We start from the raw sequence: 20,047 nt of genomic DNA on the forward strand, positions 1-20,047 counted from the left end.
CATCCTATCTCATTCTTGGCTCATGTTGCTCCTTCTGCTTGAAACACTTCCTTTCTTCCAGATGATATCATGGCTGCTCCTTCTCATCACTGAGAATTTACTTAACTCAAATGCCACCTCTACAGAACAACCTCTTTCTGCAACTATCCCTATTGAAATAGCAACCCCATTCTCAGATAGCATTCAATATGTGAACTTGGGGTTTTTTTTGTGTGTGTTTAAGTTTTTATTGTTTGTCTCTTCCAAAGGGAATATGAGTTCCTTGAGGAACAGGATTTTGTCCACCCCTTTTCTCCTGCACTTGGAATTATTCTTGCCACACAGAAGGCCCTCACACACACACACACAAAATGTAATTTATTGAGTACATGGATTGCAAGTAGTACAAACAGACTACACTGTATCACTGGTAGGGAAAAAAAAAAAAAAGACAAAAGTAGGGGAATGGAGCCTGAAAAGGAGTTACGGTGACTATCACCTCAGAAACAAATGTTAACAAAGTAATATGCAAACACATAGTACTTACTCATTCCAGACACTGTGCTAAGCATTTTACATGTATTAACTCGTTTTCATCCCTCATAATAAATAGGCTTATCACTCCTACTTTGCAGATGAGTAAAGTGAAGCACATAAGCTAACTTGGCCAGGGTCACAGAACTTTGGAGTTCCTGCTTTTAACTACTTGATACTGCCTCTCTAAAAAAAAAAAAAAGCTGAGTGGTTGGCGGCGCAAGCATCGGGTTCCTCTATGTCCATAAAAATAAGTTTATCGACTTAAAATAACTGGGGAGACTGAAAAAATAAACAACAAATTTTGTTTCAACTAGTGGTGATTATAACACCGTTAGTTACGAAGTGCCAATATTCCCAATTCCTGTCAACTTCTCAAGTCTATGAGATTTCACCTTTCAGCCCGCAATAATACCCCACCTCACCATCTCAAGTTTCTTCTCTTCCCTCCTCTCCACTACGCCCATTCATTCCAGTGTTTCTCCACTGAAAATGCTACAAACTCTGCCTTTGCAGCTTTCTGGCTAAATCTCAACTTCCTCATCTGTATAAAATAACAATAATACTGTCTAGTCTACCCCGCTAGAACTGAAGAAAGGGTGAAATGCGAAAGCCCTATACTGATATTAATTTCTATCACTGATAGTTGTTTTGGGGTCCTTTTCTTCCCTACACTTTCTGATAAATGAAAAACAGCTTTACGTTCAGAAACCCGCCTCCTTAAACTCACTAGCCTCTCTCCTAGCCAGCCCCGCTAGTGCCAACGTTGGTTTGAGCTTGCGCACTAGCGACCGCCCCCAGCCCTGGCTTTCCTAAGCCGCCGAGCTTTGATGACGTATATTTCCTGCGCGTCAGAGCTAGCGGGTAACGCGTGAGGGGATCAAGTTCACTTTTCCTAGCCGATTCCGGGGCTAGTGTGTGCTGTGGTTTCACAGCATGAAGGAGACACCACTTTCAAACTGCGAGCGCCGTTTCCTACTCCGCGCCATCGAAGAGAAGAAGGTAAATGGTCCCGGGGAACTTCGCGGTGCGTGGGCGCTCTGGTCGCACCGCCGCTCGCAGCCTTGCGGTTTGGTCGTACAGAGCTGGCCTTCGCAGGCCCAGGGAGCCCCTGGAGGGAACAGCCTGTGCGTTCCCCCAATCCCTCAAGCTTTTTTTTTTTTTTTGGCTCCAGTTGCGTTCAAAGCTGGAGTCAGACCAGCGACTAGTAGTGCTCGGGCACCTGGTTTCCACTTTTCCTATGGGGAGTGGTTAGGAAACCACCTATCTCCAAGTGTTTAGCCCTGGCATGGAGTAGCTGCTCAATAAATATTTGTTGAAGGAATAACGAATGAATGTTGTGCTTACAGCGGCTGGATGGCAGACAAACCTATGATTATAGGAACATCAAGATCTCATTTGGAACAGATTATGGGTGCTGTGTTGTGGAACTTGGGAAAACAAGGTAACAAAGGATTCAAATGAGCTAAAAGCTCAACAGGGAAAAGTTTAAAAGGACCTTATTGAGTCGGTTGTTTACAAAGCAGCTAAGAAGTGTGGACAGACTTCGTTTCGCTGTCAAAATAAGTATATTTTTAATGTGAGAGTTTTTTATTTTTAACCATAAATATATTTTTCATCACATTAGTATCACATAGTTTTCTGATCTCTTTAAGTCATATATACAGCCAGCAGTAATTGCCCTGAATTTGTTTTCTGCACTTCCCATTAAGTAGGCCTACTTTTCTCATTTTCCTGACAGGAGAATTAGGTTTTTAATATTCATTTGGAAGCTGTGAGGATATTGTTCAGATAATGTTGGCCAGCCATGCCATATGAAAACTCTTAAGAAATCTCAAGTTTTCATGCCATCTTGTGTCAATAAATATTTGTTTTAGAAAAGAGAAAGATCATTGATTTAAAAAAAAAATCTATGGAATATTCAATATTGTAATAGATGTTTTTTCTTGTCATCCTTTTGTGTATGCCAATATGTGTTTTATTTCTGTATATATTCTATACTTTATATGTAATTTCAGCCTCTAATGATACATCATACTGAGTATGTTGTTACTCGGAATAAGATCGAAACTTAACTGGTACCTGTTTTAAAGATTTATTTTTAATTGGAAAGGAGATATATTTAGTTAACAGATTTGTACTTTATTTTGCAGAGTTCTTGGACAGGTTTCCTGTGAGCTTGTTTCTCCAAAGCTCAATAGGGCAACAGAAGGTATTCTTTTTTTTAACCTTGAACTCTCTCAGATGGCTGCCCCAGCTTTTGAACCTGGCAGGTATTTAAATCTTTTTTTTTTTTTTTTTTTAAGCTGCTTTTTAGCCAGAGGAGAACATAACAGCAGTGAGCTATTGTTTTAATGCCTGGTGTTATATTTCATGACATTAGCCCATTCCTATTTTCATAGGCAGTCAGATCTCTTGGTGAAGTTGAATCGACTCTTGGAAAGATGTCTAAGAAATTCGAAGTGTATAGACACTGAATCTCTCTGTGTTGTTGCTGGTGAAAAGGTGGGGAATATGCCCAAAATTCTCAATCTTAGGTTGAGTATTGTTGATTCATGGATTCCTATATCTGTACTTTTATTCTCAGAGCTTCTATTAATTCAATTGTATACTGATTCACTTCACTTCAAATGTTCCTGAGTGCTACCCATAGAACTTTGTCATCTCGCTCTCTGAAGAGACAATAAACATTGGTGAAAGTATCAACTTGGATGTGTGTAAAATGTCTTATTCAGAGAACTTGTGGTTTTTCTTACATTCTGTTTTATTTTCTTATGTTCTTTATGTGAGTTGATAGAAGCAGGTAATGTGTTCCTTTTTTTATGAATGAGGAAGTGAAGAACAGATTAAATCCTTTTGTGTAGGTTTATTGACTTACACAGGGAGTCAGTGGTAGACTGATATTGGAAATGTTACTCTCAATAAATTGTGCTGCATGATGATGTTTTAGAACTTTACTCTTGATTAGGGTATTTTGACTATCTTTTTGACTCCAGAGAAGTCACTTTCCACATTATATCCTTGAATATGATACTTTCTATTTGGATTACTTGTAAGGTTATTATAAATACTGTCCAGTAAAACCTAAGAGTTTGAGGTTTTTAAGTTAGGAGACAAAAATATATTTAGGATTGGGAAAATCTTACTATTAATTGTGCAATAGTTCTATTTATTTAGAGTGTATATTTTACTGTTGTCAGATGACTCATAGAAAGGTGAACTATTGGTACTTCAGATGTTGGCCTGGCTTAACATTTCTCTTAATACATTTTTATTGATAAAATAGAAGGAGTAACTGCATATTTTAACTGCAAGAGAAAAATTTGCACGCAGTGTTACTTTCCTTATGAATAGCCACTGGTTGTGATCAAGTAGGATTTATTTTTGTTTTAAATTCACATTCAGGTTTGGCAAATACGTGTGGACCTACATTTATTGAATCATGATGGGAATATTATTGATGCTGCCAGTATTGCTGCAATTGTAGCCTTGTGTCACTTCCGAAGACCCGATGTCTCTGTCCAAGGAGATGAAGTAACACTGGTAAGCTCCCATGATTCAACCCACACTTCTCCCTATGAAAGAACGAATATCCTTGATGTTCAGGCAACTTGTTATTAGTGAATTCTTATCATAGATGGTAATTAAGTATGTTCTGAAATTTGTACATAAGGCAAAAATGATATAAGGTCAAAATTGTCCTTGAAATCTCTTAAATCTTTTGTATCAAAGTGTCTGACAATAAAAGCACACCCTATCTTGGTTTTCTAGGATAAAACTAGATGACTTTTTCTTGGGATTGAGCATTAGATGAAGCGGTTGGCTTATGTTTAGGAGCCACATGTGTGAGAAATACATGGTTCTCAGCACATTGAGATACTTGTGCTAGCTCTCTGGCAGAAGTCCTTCAGAAACAACTGGAAGGTTTATTCAAACATATTGCTAGGCTCCACCCTCAGAGTCGGGTAGGGGTAGAACCTACAAATTTGTACTTGTAACAGAGTTCCCAGGTGATACTCATTCTGCCAGTGGATGGGCCACATTTTAAAAACTCTTGACATGTACTGTTTACATTGCCTTGTTTTTGTGCTAAGTATGTCAGTGTCAATTTATATGAATTCATGCAGGAATAATGAAAGTACACTATGGCTAGTTTGAGTCTTAAAGTTGTGAAAGGAAACATCAGATGCCCACATTTCTGAAAAGTCATTCATGTGCTGCTTTTAGGCATTAGACTAGACTCTAAAGACTGAAAGGTAGAGACAAAGGTTTTTTTTGTTTGTTTTTCTTAAAGATTTTATTTATTTGACAGAGGGAGACACAGCGAGAGAGGGAACACAAGCAGGGAGAGTGGCAGAGGGAAAAGCAGGCTTCCCGAGGAGCAGGGAGCCCGATGCAGGGCTTGATCCTGGGCTTGATCCCAGGACCCTGGGATTATGACCTGAGCCGAAGGCAGACGCTTAACGACTGAGCCACCCAGGCACCCCAGAGACAAAGGTTTATTAACAATAGACATGTTCCTTCAGAAAAGGGAATTGGTATAAGGAAGTAAAAGAAGATCAATTTAAAAATATTGTAGTTATTGCTGGTGGAATAGCCACATTGGAAAAGTTTGGCAGTTTCTTAAAAAGTTAAGTGTCAACTTACACAGCCCAGCAGTTCCATGCCTAGGAATCTGCTCAGGAGAAATGATAGTACATTTTCAGTCAAAGACTTTCATGTGAATGTTCCATGGCAGCATTATTCATAATAGCCCCAAACTGGATACAATCCAAATGTTCATCAACTGGTTAAGTCAAAAAACAAAATGTGGTGTATCCACACAGTGGAATACTATTCAGCAGTAAAAAGGACCAAACTAGTGATACATACTGCAAGATGGATGAAACATGCTAACTTCAAAGGAAGCAGACACAAAAGACAAAATTGTTTGATTCCACTTACATGGATTGCTTGGGGCTGGGAGTGGGAGTGAGAAGTGACTGCAAATAGACTCGGAGATTTGGGGGGGTATTGGAAAGGTCAAAAAACTGGATTGTGGTAATAGTTGCATAACTCTAAATTTACTCCAAAGTGACTAGATACATATTTAGGATGAATGGATTTTGTGGTATTTATACTCCATTAAAGCTTTTTGACATATGCATAAAGTTTTAAGGAACATGAGTGGCAAAGTCAAATAGGTAATTGTTAAAGAGTTAATTTAGGTACTCAACGGATGATTAAAGGAATTATATTTTTTAATACTTGATGTGCAAGGTGTTTTTTTATGTTTATAATTTAGTGGCTAATTATTGAAGCTTTTATTTTCAAACAGTATACACCTGAAGAGCGAGATCCTGTACCGTTAAGCATCCACCACCTGCCCATTTGTGTCAGTTTTGCCTTCTTCCAGCAAGGGTAAGTCTCATTCTTGTCATGGGCTGAAATTGTACATGTAGCTAGGAACTTTTTTGTTCTGTTCAAATGTGCTGTGGATAGATGAACAAACACCTCTTCTAATATTAAAGCACCTTATACATGTTTTTTCTTTCTTTCTTTGTGAGAGCATTAGTTGGCAAAGAGCTTTCTCAGTGGAAGTGACAAATTCTTCTGTAATGAAGAGACTTCACAACACTTTTCATAGGATACTTATAAATTTTCCGCAGCAAGGGACGCCTGGGTGGCTGTCGGTTAAGCGTCTGCCTTCGGCTCAGGTCATGATCCCAGGGTCCTGGGATTGAGTCCCACATCGGGCTCCTTGCTTGGTGGAGAGCCTGCTTCTCCCTCTACCTGCTCTGCCTGCCGCTCCCCCTGCTTGTGCTCTCTCTCTCTCTGACAAAAAAATAAATAAAATCTTTAAAAAGAAATACATAAATTCCCTGCAGCATGATGGTGCTAGAGATGTACAGGTGTTAATAGAGTTGTGTGCTAGGCTCTAATTCAGGAAAGTAGGCTGAGAATTACTGTGGATTAATGGAAGATAGGACTTTGGAGCATATTAGAGGAGCAAGTCACAAGGGGGAATGGTTCACAAATGGGATAAATCTAGTTTTCTTCAGCTCTCTAGTAGTTTCTTCACAATTCACTAATTCTTCCTACAACAGAAAAACTGGAGTCTTAGGTCCATGTAGTGGTGCCTTTCAATGAAAACTTGAGCCTTAAATCTCTTCAGAAACAAAGGGAGTTATAAATAAGATATTGTTGGGTTGCCTGGGTGGCTCAGTCGTTAAGCGTCTGCCTTCGCCTCGGGTCGTGATCCCAGGGTCCTTGGATCGAGTCCTGCATCGGGCTCTCTGGTCCGCGGGTAAGCCTGCTTCTCCCTCTCCCACTCCCCCTGCTTGTGTTCCCTCTCTCGCTGTGTCTCTGTCAAATAAATAAAAATCTTTAAAAAAAAAATAAATAAATAAGATATTGTAACAATTTTATGAATAAAAACTAGGGAAGCTTTCAACTTGTAGTCATTGTAGTGTAGAATTTCATGAGTGGGAAGTAGACCAGCACTGTAGAAATACAACATGAGCCATATATGTAATTTAAAATTTTCTAGCAGCCACATTAAAAGTAAAAAGAAACTGGGAAAATTGATTTTGATATATATTTTATCTTACATGTAAAATATCTTAATATGTAGTATAAAAATTATGAGATATTTTACATTTTTTTATTTCTACTAAATCTTTGAAATCTAGTATTTTTCACTCACGTACACCTCAGTCTGGACTAGCTGCATTTTAGAGGCTCAGTAGCCTAGAGGCTATTATTGGACGGTGCAGAAATAGTATTCTTTTAATGAGCCATTAGCAGAACCTAGAAGCACTTCAGGATCTAGGACACACTAGGGGACATTTAAAATTAACAAATTAATGTTATCTAAGTTTTTATTAATGAGCAACAAGTCATTTAACCAAAGTGATAGCATTAGGTTTAGATTATATATTATTTAAAGAAAACCAATATGAACTTAAGTGAGTTTACTGTAATAGCTAGTGATATCCCCTTAGCATTTATTTTGTCCGTAAAAATAAAATTCTCATCTCTTTTGCCATTAAAGTGACTCACATCCACAGGCTCGGACCTTCACTGTGTTGACTTTATTAATGCTATCTTTTAAAAATATTCAGTATCTTAAAATTGACAAGCATTCAGCCTCAGATTTGCTCAGGTCCATTTAACATTCATTTCAGTACATATTTATTGGTGGATCCCAATGAACGAGAAGAACGTGTAATGGATGGCCTGCTGGTGATTGCCATGAACAAGCATCGAGAGATTTGTACTATCCAGTCCAGTGGTGGGATAATGCTACTGAAAGATCAAGTTAGTGCTTTGATTAATGTTCTATTAAGAATAGGTCTTTTCTTTTTAGAAGCTTTTTCTTGTTGTTTTGTTTTGCTTTTTCTTGTTTTTTAACTAAAAGCCATCAAGGATATTTTCAGTGATTCATTCTAGGATATGTTAGAATCTGGTTTCAGTATTATTACATTCTGTTGACTGGTGGCTGCAAGGTATCCTTTCTTCCTTGCTGCTCTCTGTGTGGCCCTCCAGGGTCTAACCCTTCTACATAGAGGAACACTTTTTTCTTCCCAGTGAGAAAAGAGATTCATCTCCCTATTCAAAAAAAAAAAAAAAAGTGTCAAAAAGGTAGAAATTAAGTACTCTCAGAAACTGGGTTCAGTAAGCAGTAGTTCTCAAATCCAGCTACATATCAGATTCACACGAAGGCTTCTAGAAAATAGATTGGCATATAGCATGTAGCACAGGTGGGGCACAGAGGCTGCTTTAGTTGGAATTCCAGTTCTGCCTTATATTAACTGACCTTTTGCAAATGATTTCCTATCTTTGTGCCTTGGCTTCTTTATCTGTAAAATAGGGAATAAAGTTATGTGTCGACACCTTGCTAAGGAATGTAAGGATAAACACATGGGTATATTGCACTGTATAGCATATATTAAGTGTGCCGTGTTAGTTTCTATTACCAGTATTATGACCATTATCAGATCCCTATTTCCAGAGATTCTGATCCATTAGGTCCCTGAGGCCTGGGAATCTTTGCTTTATAGTTTCCCAGGGGATACTGCAGCCATATCTTGAATTAATGCTTTGGATCACTCACACAGAAAGGTAGTGCATCCCTGAGTATATAATGTATGTCTGTGGCCTTTTCAATGGTATCTTTTACACTGTCAAAGAAGTTTTTGAGTCTGTTTTCTTAATGTGATAATCCTTCAGATATTTTAAAACCAGTCTCACATTTTGCATTCATTTGTGTTTACATTGTATTTTCATATTTTAAAAGGTCAAGCTTATATTTTAAAGGTAGAAAAACCATTCTCATATTTCTGGTTTTGTTAGAGAAAGCTGTGTAGTTTGTTGTCTTTAAATAATAGAATGCACTTTTATAAATAGGTTTTGAGATGTAGTAAAATAGCTGGTGTGAAAGTACTGGAAATTACAGAGCTAATACAGAAGGCTTTGGAGAATGACCAGAAAGTAAGGTAAGCTTAATATTTTTTAGAACTAAATGATCTTTTTATTTTTAACAGATTTTTCTGTTAAGGAATTTTCTTCCATAAGAGTAACCATATTAATTTTCACACTCCCATTTTTCCTTATCTGTTAATCTAAGTTGAATATACAGAAGTGTTATATTGTATTCCACTTTAAATATAATCTGAACTGAGAAGCCACATAATATTTGTCTTTAAAAAAAATTAACATTTTCTTTAGAAAAAAGAATCTGGTAGCTCAAACTAACATAAGTAACACAAACTGGGGTTGGTTCTCTGCTTCTATAACCCAGCACTTCAGTGTCTTCTGTAATATGGGAGGTAATACCTACTTGGTAGGGCTGGTTTGAGGATTAGAAAGTAATATACTTAAAGCACTTAGCACTTGCCTGGCACGTGGTTCAATAAATTAATTATAGTAACTTTTTAGTATTTCTCTTGATAAGCATAATAAATTGGTGAGGTTAAGTTAGATAGCTTTTTTCCAGTGTTCCTCTCCCATCAAAAGGATAAAATGGTTAACTTTTCCCTTCCTGTTTTCTCTTCCATCTATCATTCCCCCTCCTCCACCTCTCCCCACCCCCAAATAAAAAACCCACACAGGAAAGAAGGTGGAAAATTTGGCTTTGCAGAGTCTATAGCAAGTCAAAGGATCACAGCATTTAAAATGGAAAAGGCCCCTATTGATACCTCCGATGTAGAAGAGAAAGCAGAAGAAATTATTGCTGAAGCTGAGCCTCCTTCAGAAGTGTATCTTTATTGGATGGTTTTTTCAGTAACAACATGATTCATAACACTTTTGGCATTATTAGGTATATGGGAAGGGTGTACATACTGACGTTTGTTTTCTGAAACAGTTAGAGAAAACATTTAAGATACAAGACAGTGATTAGTCTTAAGTCTTTATATAACATCCACCTCTTCAACTATCCTACAAAAACCGAAAACTTTCTATCTTGTTAGCCAATTTACAGCCTTTTATTTTCCTTTGGAAAATTGTTCCTTAATCTCAGTCAAGCACTTTATATATATACTGTTACATATTGTTCTTGGAAATTATTCACCCATTTGCCATATTTATCACTGCAACTGTTGAGAGCCAGTGTGTCTCGATATTTCTCACCACTGTTTCCATAAAATCTTACCTGAGTTACGTTTTTTTTCTTATTGTTCAGCCACCCATAGTGTAGCTATTAGTGAAATTTTTTTGCACAAACTTGATGCACACATCAGTCTTAAAACTTTTACTCTCATCTTTCTCAACACTGCATCACATAGTATTTTTGTTACTCATAATTTTCTTAACTTGTGAAGTGTTTCTAATCCTGTGCTTTGGACTCCTGGAACCGCCCAAATTGGAGAGGGACTAGAAAACTCCTGGGGTGATCTTGAAGACTCTGCGAAGGAAGAGGAGGATGTGGATGGCACCGATGGAGCAGTCATTCTTGGTAGTACAAAAATGGACACTGGAGTAGAAGTCTCCAATATTGGAAGCCAAGGTAGGTGACACTTCATTTATGGCTTCTATGTCATTATATATATTATATATACATAATATATTACATATACTTTCCTATTTTAGGGATCTTATTTATATTAGCAGTTCCTTTTTTAGAGGGGCTAAGTATTTTGTAATTTAAATTTCAGTTAAACTGTTGATGCTAACTATAATATTAAGTCCCAATTGTTTTCTAAAAGAATGTGCTTATCTTTGTGGAGTCGTGCTACTCTGGTATGTAATGGCATTTTTAGTTAAAAATGTTTTGTTCTTTTTTTCTGTATATCTGGGCCAGTTTTAAAGGGATGAGTTTCTTAAAAAGTTCATTCCCCCATGCTCTTTTTTCTTTGTAGTTTCTAGACTCAAACATAAAAAGCCTCTATCATATCATAAATTAGAACTGTCCAAATGGAAGTTTATGTTAGAAATGTTCTATATGTACACTGTTCAATAAATATAATAGCCACTAGCCACATGCAGGTACTGAGCACTTGAAATGTGGTTTGTGAGAGAAGAATTGAATTCTAAATTTTAATTTTAGCTAATATAAAATTAAATAGCTATATATGGTTGTTAATAGAGCAGTATTAGAACATACAAAACTCTAGAATCACTTGGAATAATGGTAGTCCTAGATGTTCTTTGCATTCTGAAAGCTGAAGAACTGGAGAAAATTGTTTTTAACTTGTGGATATTTTCACTGTTCAGAAAACCAAATTAGCTTGCTTGGCCCATAATCATCATGAATTGGGTTTTTCAAACCCAAATCACAAAAGGATGGATGCAGCAAGTAGGCTGGCAGAGAACTAAAGGGTGTATTTACTAAATCTAGCTGAAAAAAAAAAAGTGTTGATACTGTTTAGGTATGTAATGTACATACCTACCTACCTTCAAGGAATGAAATTATCTGTAAACATTACTGAGAGCCTGCCAGGGTTTTTTGTAAGGAAAAAAAAGAAAAAACCCCATCGATTGGGAACCTTATTCAGCTTTCCTAGTGGTTACTTCTATTTGGTGGTATTCTTCCAGACCTTGCTCTATGTATTTATTTACCATATATTTACACCAATATAAGCTGCTTTAAGCACTTATATTTAAGGGACTGTGAATGAATCTTTAGAATTTTTTCATGTCATCAGCCACATTTTTAAATGCTACACAGAATTCTAGCTTTGACAATAACTAGGTTGGCTTAATAACATTCCCTTATTGATAAATGTTACCATTTTCTGTTATAGTGCTACAGTAAAGCATCTTTGCATAGGCCTCTTTATATATTTGTGAAATATTTTTCTAAGATGAATAGCTAAACATCCAATTACTGCTTTGAAGAGTAATATTTTCAACTGAATAATAAAAGTGGACCTAAGATAATTGGGAGGATAAGGCAGGTAAAGCCTTTGTAAAGCATATGAACACAAGGAGAAACTAATTGAAAACTCAAAGATTGATTTATATACATCATTAACTAAGGCTCAGGAGGAAAATTGGCAAAAGATACAAAGTAATTCTCAAATACAGATGGCCAGTAACATATTTCATGGGCAAAGTAATAAAGGAAATAAATTCAAAGCAAAAAGGGATGTTTTCTAACTACTGTATCAGACAATATTAAAATTTAGGGTGCCTGAGTGGTTCAGGTTAAGCATCTTGACTATTTTTGCTCAGATCATGATCTCAGGGTCATGGGATCAAGCCCCAGTTCGGGCTCCATGCTCTGTGGGGAGTCTGCTTGTTCCTCTCCCTCTGTTCCTCCCCCTGCTTGTGCTCTTTCTCTCCTCAAATAAAATCTTGAAGAAAAAAAGGGTACATAGGAAAATGAGTTTTTCATATAAATTGGAATAGTATTTCGGGTGGATTTGGCAAAATATTTTTTAGAATGTATATACCTTTTGACCTAAATTGTTTCTAGGTATTTTCCTTTGTGTTGTTTATAATAGGGAGAAGTTATATAGACTTTCCCCCCTATTACAACATGTACAAAATGGTCATAGTACAGAATTTTTAGGAAGTAAAGAAAGTATGTATTATTTTTCAGAACTTTGCCAAGGAGTCACTTCAGGGAAGGAAAGAACAAGTAGTTCTGTAAGCCTTAACTCAAGAGGAGCTGGGGCTATTTGTATGGAAATAGAATATTAGAACTGCTGACATAAACCCACACAGAAATTTTCCAAGAGAGTATACTTATATTATTTCCTTAACATTTTCTTAAAGATGCCCCTATAGTACTCTCAGACAGTGAAGAAGAAGAAATGATCATTTTAGAACCAGACAAGAACCCAAAGAAAATAAGGTAACAAATTTCTGGTTTATTTCAAATGTATACACATAACTCAAGACTTCTCTGGTTTTATTCTCATCTTATTCTACTATAAACAAAGACACCCCTTTTTTATTTGAAATCCAGCTGTTCTTTCTGTGGTTTCTTCAAACTGAGATTTAAAAACAGGACCTAATTCTATAAAACTGTATGGATGCCTTTTAAGTTACTGCATTTTATTCTTAGTTGGCAAATGTTACATATTCTCCTGGGGGAAAAAAAAAAGTCTCCTATTTTGGTAGTCCAAAATTTAACGAGCAGAATGGTGTTAAGTCTGGTAAACCATCCATGGTATCAGCTTTCTAGTGCTAATACTGTAAGTAAACTGTTAATTTATTTTATTCACAGAACACAAACCATCAGTGCAAAACAAGAAAAAGCACCAAGTAAAAAGCCAGTGAAAAAGAGAAAAAAGAAGAGAGCTGCTAATTGAAGTTCACATAGTTGTATATTTGTGTATATAACTATTAAAGGGATATTTATTCAGTGCTAATAACTTGAGTATTTTTCTATTCACAAATCCATTATAAAATCTAGTCGATTCTTTATATAATTTTTTACATTATGCTTTAAAATAAACCTTCTGGACAATTTAGCAGGTTTTAAATAATTGTCACTTCAGTAAAGGGGAGAAGTTGAGGAGGAATGAAAAAGCATTTTCTTAGTGTGTACAAAGGGCTGAAAGATTATCAGGATCATCAGAACTGATAAATAAGCACAGATTTATTCCAGATATGCTTAGATTATGCTCAAGTCACCAAACTGATCCAGTTCCTTGGGAAAAATGAGTGTTCAAACTTTTATCTGTTTTCCTAAAACTTTTAATTTCAGGAGAAGCCTTCCCAGTTCCCTTCTGTAGTAAATCAAATTAATTCTGAGTGATATCATAAAGTCAAATCAGATTTGACTTAACAGACCAAATTTTCCAAATCCATTTATTAGTTCTTATTCTTACTGTGCTGATAGCTGGCATCATTAATACTTTAACAAAACCACTTAAAATTAGCCAAATATCTAAGATAGTTACATGTACAAAAGATATACAAATTAAAACCATTTAAAAAGTAATAGATACCATAATTTGTGCTTGACCATAACTCTATTCAGAAATGATTGTAAAATTAAAACCTTACAAAAACTGTACACCATATACTTTGAGTGATTTACATCTTAGAAAACAAAGGCAGTCTTTCACTGTTACACATTTAGTGTGTCTGGTGGGTTGAGGAGAGAAACACCATGATACCTGTAAGTAGGAAAAAAACTCAGTAAATATTCATTGGGTAAAGGAGATCACGGAATGATACATATAACTAGGAACTCAGAAATGCTATTTCTGTTCTGAGTTAGTAAATCATTGCTCCACAAAATATGCATGCATGCGTGCCCCATTCCTCTTCCCTCTTCTCCCTCAAATGCAGGACATAAAGCATAACTACAACCTACTCAAAACACCTGGCCTGCTAAGAGGAGGCTGTGCCTGTTTTGTGAATCCTTTGATATTTTGGGAAACCTTTGATAAAGTTAAAATATCAAGGATCTCAATCATACAGTAGCCTGGAAAAGCAAGCTTCTTTAGTATCTATTCATGTTAATTCTTACTTTGAACTTTTATACTTTTCTCTTATTGACTGTTGTGCATGCTGTGGTGCTCTGAGGTAGGTCTGGTGAAGGTCCATGAGACAAGGCTTAAGATTTTCCAAGGTATATCCAGTCTTTTGAACTAAAGATTCAGGCTGCAGAGAAGGGAGTAGAGAACCACTGAGTTTTGTTTTTAGCAACAGACACTAAACACAATGAGTTAGTATTGGCATTAAACTAAGTTTTGTTAAATTTCAAGACTAACACCTCCAAGTAACAAATCTTCCAGATTTCTCAAGCCATTATTCCGTCTTTTATGTTGACTTCGATCAATGTTTACTACTTTCCCTTCCAGCAGCAGGTCTTATGGCCCTAATTCTTTAAGTACACCTTTCAAACCCAAGTAATAACTAAGCTTTCTACCTAACAAGCAAACATATGTTACTAAACAGGTAAGACACTTTAAGCAGCATATATTTTTTGAACAGTTTTTCTAGGTAAGTACCTCTGTACCAGCAACACTTGTATAGGACAGTTATCTAACTTACCTGGCACAAATGTTTAAGTTGCAAGACAAGATGTGTGAGGACATGGTGATACATACCCAGCTTTGTCCTGTGACTGTGTAGAGTGCTAAATGAAAAGCTGCTGCAGCAATAACTGATGGCAGATACTTTAGGTAGGGGTCAGCATCTATCAGACTTAGTTCTCCCAAAAACTGGAATGAAAAAGCAAATATACTTGATGATCACAAGAGCTCTAGAATCCAAGCCTCAAATTTTTGCCTTTTGCCCTAATATTTTCCTCTTTAAGAGTGGCTCTATGGCAGGACACCTGGGTGGCTCAGTTGGTTAAGCGCCTGCCTTCAGCTCAGGTCGTGATCCCAGGGTCCTGGGGTCAAGCCCCACGTCTGGCTCCCTGCTCAGCGGGGAGTCTGCTCCTGCTCACTCTCCCTCTGTGCTCTCTCATAAAATCTTTCAAAGACTGGCTCTATGGCAACCAAAGAAAAAAACCCATAGCTTTATCTATCCTCATCCTGTACTTTTTCCTCTTTATAATTTTTATAACTTCTGGCTACCATTTCCTAGGACTTCATCCTCATACCACTATTCTTAGTACTTTACCAATTCATGTTATCTTTTGCCAGTGGCAGGCTCTCTTTATACTGTAATACTAATTTGTCCCCGAAATACTAAATCCCTTGACCAAAGCTATAAAATTAAACTCTGTGACCTAAGAATCTTCATTCAACGAAATGAAAAGAACTTACCATTGCTAAACTTTCCACTTTGCAGTTGGCAGACGGCTGGTGCAGAAAGTATTGGGTAAGAAACTGATTTATTGTTGGTGCAGCTAGGTCAAAAGCAAGCACTTTCAAGACTAGGTGCTCCATTCTCAGGACCTGTTTCTTGGTATAGGTATCATCTGTAATGTATACAAACTCTGCTACTTCTGGGGGATATATTTCTTCAAACTTTCTAGAATGAAAAAAGTTTTAAGTAATCAGTCCTTCCAAAAAGAGAAGCAAACTGTTTATCTAATTCTGAAGTCCCTTTAGCAGAATACATGAAATGAGTCCAAAACCTAAACTCTACTAATTGCCTGTTTCCCCTGATACTTGACCATTTCCAGTAGAGCTAGATAAATGCTAACTAAAAGACCCAAATCCATCCAGAACTTGGAATTTTGTCCCAATGCATTTAAAGGATATAAGAGTTCATATGAGAGTTGCCAAGATGGGAACAATGCCAGAGTTCACCAAGTAACTGAAAATTTAGGAAATTCTTAGAAAAATAAACGTTTTTAGTTTTTTAATTTAGTTAATTTCCATGGGAGAAGTTAAGATTTTATGCCAGAAAGCACTTTTTGAGGGAAGGAACCACACTTTCAAACTTGGTAATCTAGTCCTGGTGTATTAAAATGTAGCCAGTCTCCCATCTTCATTTAAGAAGATACCCTGCAATCTAGATCTGGGAAAATTAATGTCCTAAATTAGTTTCACACACTGTTTCATACTGATACCCCTAAAGTAGTCACTGACTTTCTGCCTTCTGTATATATTAATATGTCACAATGTTAAAAATCACAGCTTCTGGGCACATGGGTGGCTCAGCTGGTTAAGCGACTGCCTTCGGCTCAGGTCATGATCCTGGAGTCCCGGGATCGAGTCCCGCATCGGGCTCCTTGCTCGGCAGGGAGTCTGCTTCTCCCTCTGACCCTCCCCCCTCTCATGTGCTCTCTCAAATAAAATCTTCAAAAAAATAATAAAAATCACAACTTCTTCCCTACATAGAAGCATATCAATCACTTTTAATCCAACAAACCAAGTTGGACTTACGAGGCCAATAGCATAGCAGCAGTGCCCACAAGCTGAAGTTTTCCTCTCAACACAGACATCGATGAAAGGAACCTATCAATGTAGTTCACAGCCAAGTGCAGGGTCTCATTCTGTAGTTTATATTCTTCTCCTACTTCAACTAACCAGTCCACAAGGATAGCCCTCATACTGTTAGTGATGTCTGGCTGTTTCTTCATGTAACCCACTTTAGGCTTACATTTAACCTGTTGAGAAAGTTACTTACTATAATGTTAAAATTGCAATTAGATTATTCTACCATTAACAAAGATACTACATACCAGAAACATAAGTATAACATTAGAATAATTCACTAGCAGTTAAAGAACTTAAAAACATCCTGTTTCATTTTGCTACAAGGAATAAACAACAGTATAAGAAAAGGATTCCAAGAGCTCTTACCTCCATTTCCCTAAGGTATGTGTGAATGTCCTCATGGTAGTCTGGGACTTCATTGACACTCAGTGGCTTTTCATCTTCTAATACAATTGATATGTCCATAGTATGTGGTGACTCTGGGAGAATATAAAAGTATGATTAAGTTCATCGTTTAATTTTCTAATTAATTTAATAGCCAAAACTGATAGCCCTTGTAAGGCGTCCCATACAAAAGCATTTCTTTCATCCAACTAAAAAAGGGCTTCTTATGACAAAGTACATAGAATATTTTACTCTGGTTTTTGTACCTCTGTCCACTTGCTTTTAATCAACAAGAGAAAATACTGATAGGCCACTAAAAGGAAAGTGCATTTGAAGATGTATTATGTTATTAAAGTATCACTCATATTCTATGAGAGAGAAGAGCAGATGGCACAGTGATCCTGTGAAGACAAGACAGAGTTAAAATCCAAGTTTTGTGATATTATGTAGTATTTACCCTAAGAGATTTTGCAGACCCCACAGTCTGATAAATTCAAAGTACAACGTAGCAATAACTAGGAGGGCTAATGTGTCAATGAAAATTAGGTTTGTTATGAGTTCAAACAACTTGGCACTACAATCAACAAGTGTTTCATGTTTTGTAATTTTAAATTACCTTTTGAGGCAAAGAATATCATTCGTTACTCTTTTCACTTCAAGGTTCATCTTGAGGTTAAAACTTGTTACAAATTTTCAATAAAAATACAGAAATTATTTTATTTCCAAAGGATTTTCCTGCTATTCCCAGACCACTTCTCATAATAGAACTAAAACCTAAATGAGATTGAACTTTATGAGTTGTCAGTGACTCCAGACCTATGGTAAAGAAGTTGCACAAACTGTTGGCAGAGCTGTCTTTATAGCAGCTACTTTATTTTATATGTGGTTAACTGCAGCCATGATTCAACTCTTCATTCACAGGACAGTGTCCCTTTTTGGTATCAGACTAGATTTACAGAAAATTTTAAAGCTGTAAGAGATGTTAGATATCACAATACTGAAAACTGTGTCCTATTCAAATACTATGAAGTGGTATGTACAGAGTGAGTTTTATCAGTACAATTGAAATCTATTCTCCCAAGCAAGCAAAGTGTTTGAGATCTAATTAAACTGATGTTATCGGCAGTATACAAGAAGGAAGGAGCACCCAATTAGGATTTATAGGTCACTAGGTCAATGTATTAGCTGTGAGATCTGAGATAAGTCACACACTTTATAAACTTTGTTACATTAAACCAATTTCATTATGTAAGAAGGATCAGGTACGATGTCTTAAAATGCAAAATATCATTAATTCAGCCTATTTAATAATTATGATTACATTGATTTGATACAAATCTTACAAATTTTGATACAAAACTTACCAAAACTACCATCCATTGGATAATCAAGAGGTACCAGTGGTTTTCTTGGTCCAGGTAAAGTAATAGCTGAATTAAAAGCCAGGACATTTTCATGTTCTGTTTTTTTAGATTCAGGCGGCCTCTTTTGAGTCTCTTCTGCTTCATCCACATGAATGGTAAATGCAGGCTGTTTACTGTTTGTTTTCCAGGGAGGAATAGTGACATGTTCATCATTTATAGGAAGATCCTTAAGAGGTGCAACCTAAAAAGAAATAAATATCTGGCTTTGAGCCTATTAAATGGAGTTTTGCTTTCTTCCCCTTATGGGTCTCAGTTTCTGCTTTCACTCCCAAATACTCTCAGGAAATAAAACTATCTGGGACAAAATCCAGGCAACAAAGTTTGAGTGGCTGAAGGGATGTTCAAATTCCTTACAGGCATTCCTACATAAGTTATAGAAAGAATCACACTAAGTGAAAGTATATAAAACTAATCAAAGCTACAAGATGAGTGGAGTGGCAGGCTGAAAGATGACAAGTTTAGGAGAGCAGGCAAAGAGGTGCTGGTTCACCACTTTCGCCCCAGGGTGGAGCAACAGAGCAAATCCGGTAAAATGGCGGAATTTACTAAAAGCAAAGTATTTTATATACCCTTTCCTAAAATAGAGGTAATCTTAACCATATGGAAAGCAGGAAGCGGGTCCAGATCCTAGGGCAGTGCCTAAGGTTTAAAGCGGCGAGAAAAGCGCGGACACACGTAGGGCTTGGTTTGACCTCATTATCTACAGAAAAATATCCCCAATAAAGAGCAGACAAGCAGCAAAACACAGCGCTGGCGAAGAGAGCAATGGGAGAGAAGCTGTAAGTGGCATCCCACATGCCAGAAAACTAGGGATCAAGGGGACTCCAGACCCAGGCCTCCCTTAAAAAAGCTCGGAAGATGCTTTCTCTCCATGCTCCTCGGCCTGCTAAACCTCGTGCAAAAGTCCCGCTCGGCCCTCCCTCCCACAGATATCGCTCATCTCTTTACCCGTCGTGTCTTGGGCCTCTGCTGCGGCGCTGGAACGCGCGGGTTCCCGGTCTTCAGTACCGCCAGCCCCGCCCGGGTCCGGGGCTGCTGGGCGGGCGCCGCCTTCTCGGGGTTGATGTTCTCCTGGTCCTCTTGGAGCGCCGTATGCTGCAATGTTAGCAGCGACGAGCCCGCCTCGCGGGCCGCAGGCCCGGGCTCGGAGCTACCCAACATCACTGTTCCCGGGGTCGCGGCGGGCTCAGCCTGCGGCGCCAAGCAGCGTGTACTCCGTCCCGCCGACACCGCCGAGAAACGCTCCAGCCGTAACCAGCCGCCGCAGCCCGGGCCAGCCTGCTCGCTCGGGATCGCGCAGTTCCGAAGAGGTTGCGAAAGGCGTAGGTAGGAACTGCCGGGCGTGGAAGGCTAAAGAAGCCCCCGAGATGCAGCGAGCAGCCCGCCGGAGCGGCGGCTGTTCGTGCAGTTCAAGTATCCCGCGACTATTGAAATGGGCCAATGGGA

The 20,047-nt window shown here is 37.6% G+C and overlaps 2 protein-coding genes across 3 annotated transcripts; one reads left to right on the forward strand and one right to left on the reverse strand.

Moving 5' to 3' along the window:
• Positions 1–1,347: 1,347 nt before the first annotated feature.
• Positions 1,348–13,313, forward strand: EXOSC9 (exosome component 9). The gene is made up of 12 exons (XM_027597710.1): positions 1,348–1,515; positions 1,863–1,957; positions 2,667–2,786; positions 2,916–3,018; positions 3,919–4,056; positions 5,831–5,913; positions 7,680–7,812; positions 8,902–8,990; positions 9,606–9,752; positions 10,317–10,501; positions 12,715–12,793; positions 13,169–13,313. Exons 1-12 carry the CDS (start codon positions 1,450–1,452, stop codon positions 13,251–13,253), a joined length of 1,323 nt encoding a protein of 440 aa, XP_027453511.1. The 5' UTR covers positions 1,348–1,449; the 3' UTR covers positions 13,254–13,313.
• CCNA2 (cyclin A2) lies at positions 9,728–20,013 on the reverse strand. 2 transcript variants are annotated; one of them, XM_027597712.2, is made up of 9 exons: positions 19,550–20,013; positions 18,542–18,782; positions 17,160–17,272; positions 16,740–16,963; positions 15,672–15,879; positions 15,006–15,119; positions 14,423–14,556; positions 13,988–14,066; positions 9,728–9,850 (listed from the first exon to the last, which is right to left on the reverse strand). In XM_027597712.2, the coding sequence occupies exons 1-8, from the start codon at positions 19,760–19,762 to the stop codon at positions 14,018–14,020; spliced, it is 1,296 nt and encodes a 431-aa protein (XP_027453513.1). In that variant the 5' UTR covers positions 19,763–20,013; the 3' UTR covers positions 9,728–9,850; positions 13,988–14,017. The 2 variants fall into 2 exon arrangements, with proteins under 2 accessions (XP_027453513.1, XP_027453512.1); XM_027597711.2 differs by lacking the exon at positions 9,728–9,850 and having other exon boundaries at positions 13,460–14,066; positions 19,550–20,012.
• Between the last annotated feature and the right edge of the window lie 34 nt (positions 20,014–20,047).

The sequence above is a fragment of the Zalophus californianus genome, chromosome 2 (genome assembly GCF_009762305.2).
Source record: "Zalophus californianus isolate mZalCal1 chromosome 2, mZalCal1.pri.v2, whole genome shotgun sequence".
NCBI classification, from domain to species: domain Eukaryota; kingdom Metazoa; phylum Chordata; class Mammalia; order Carnivora; family Otariidae; genus Zalophus; species Zalophus californianus.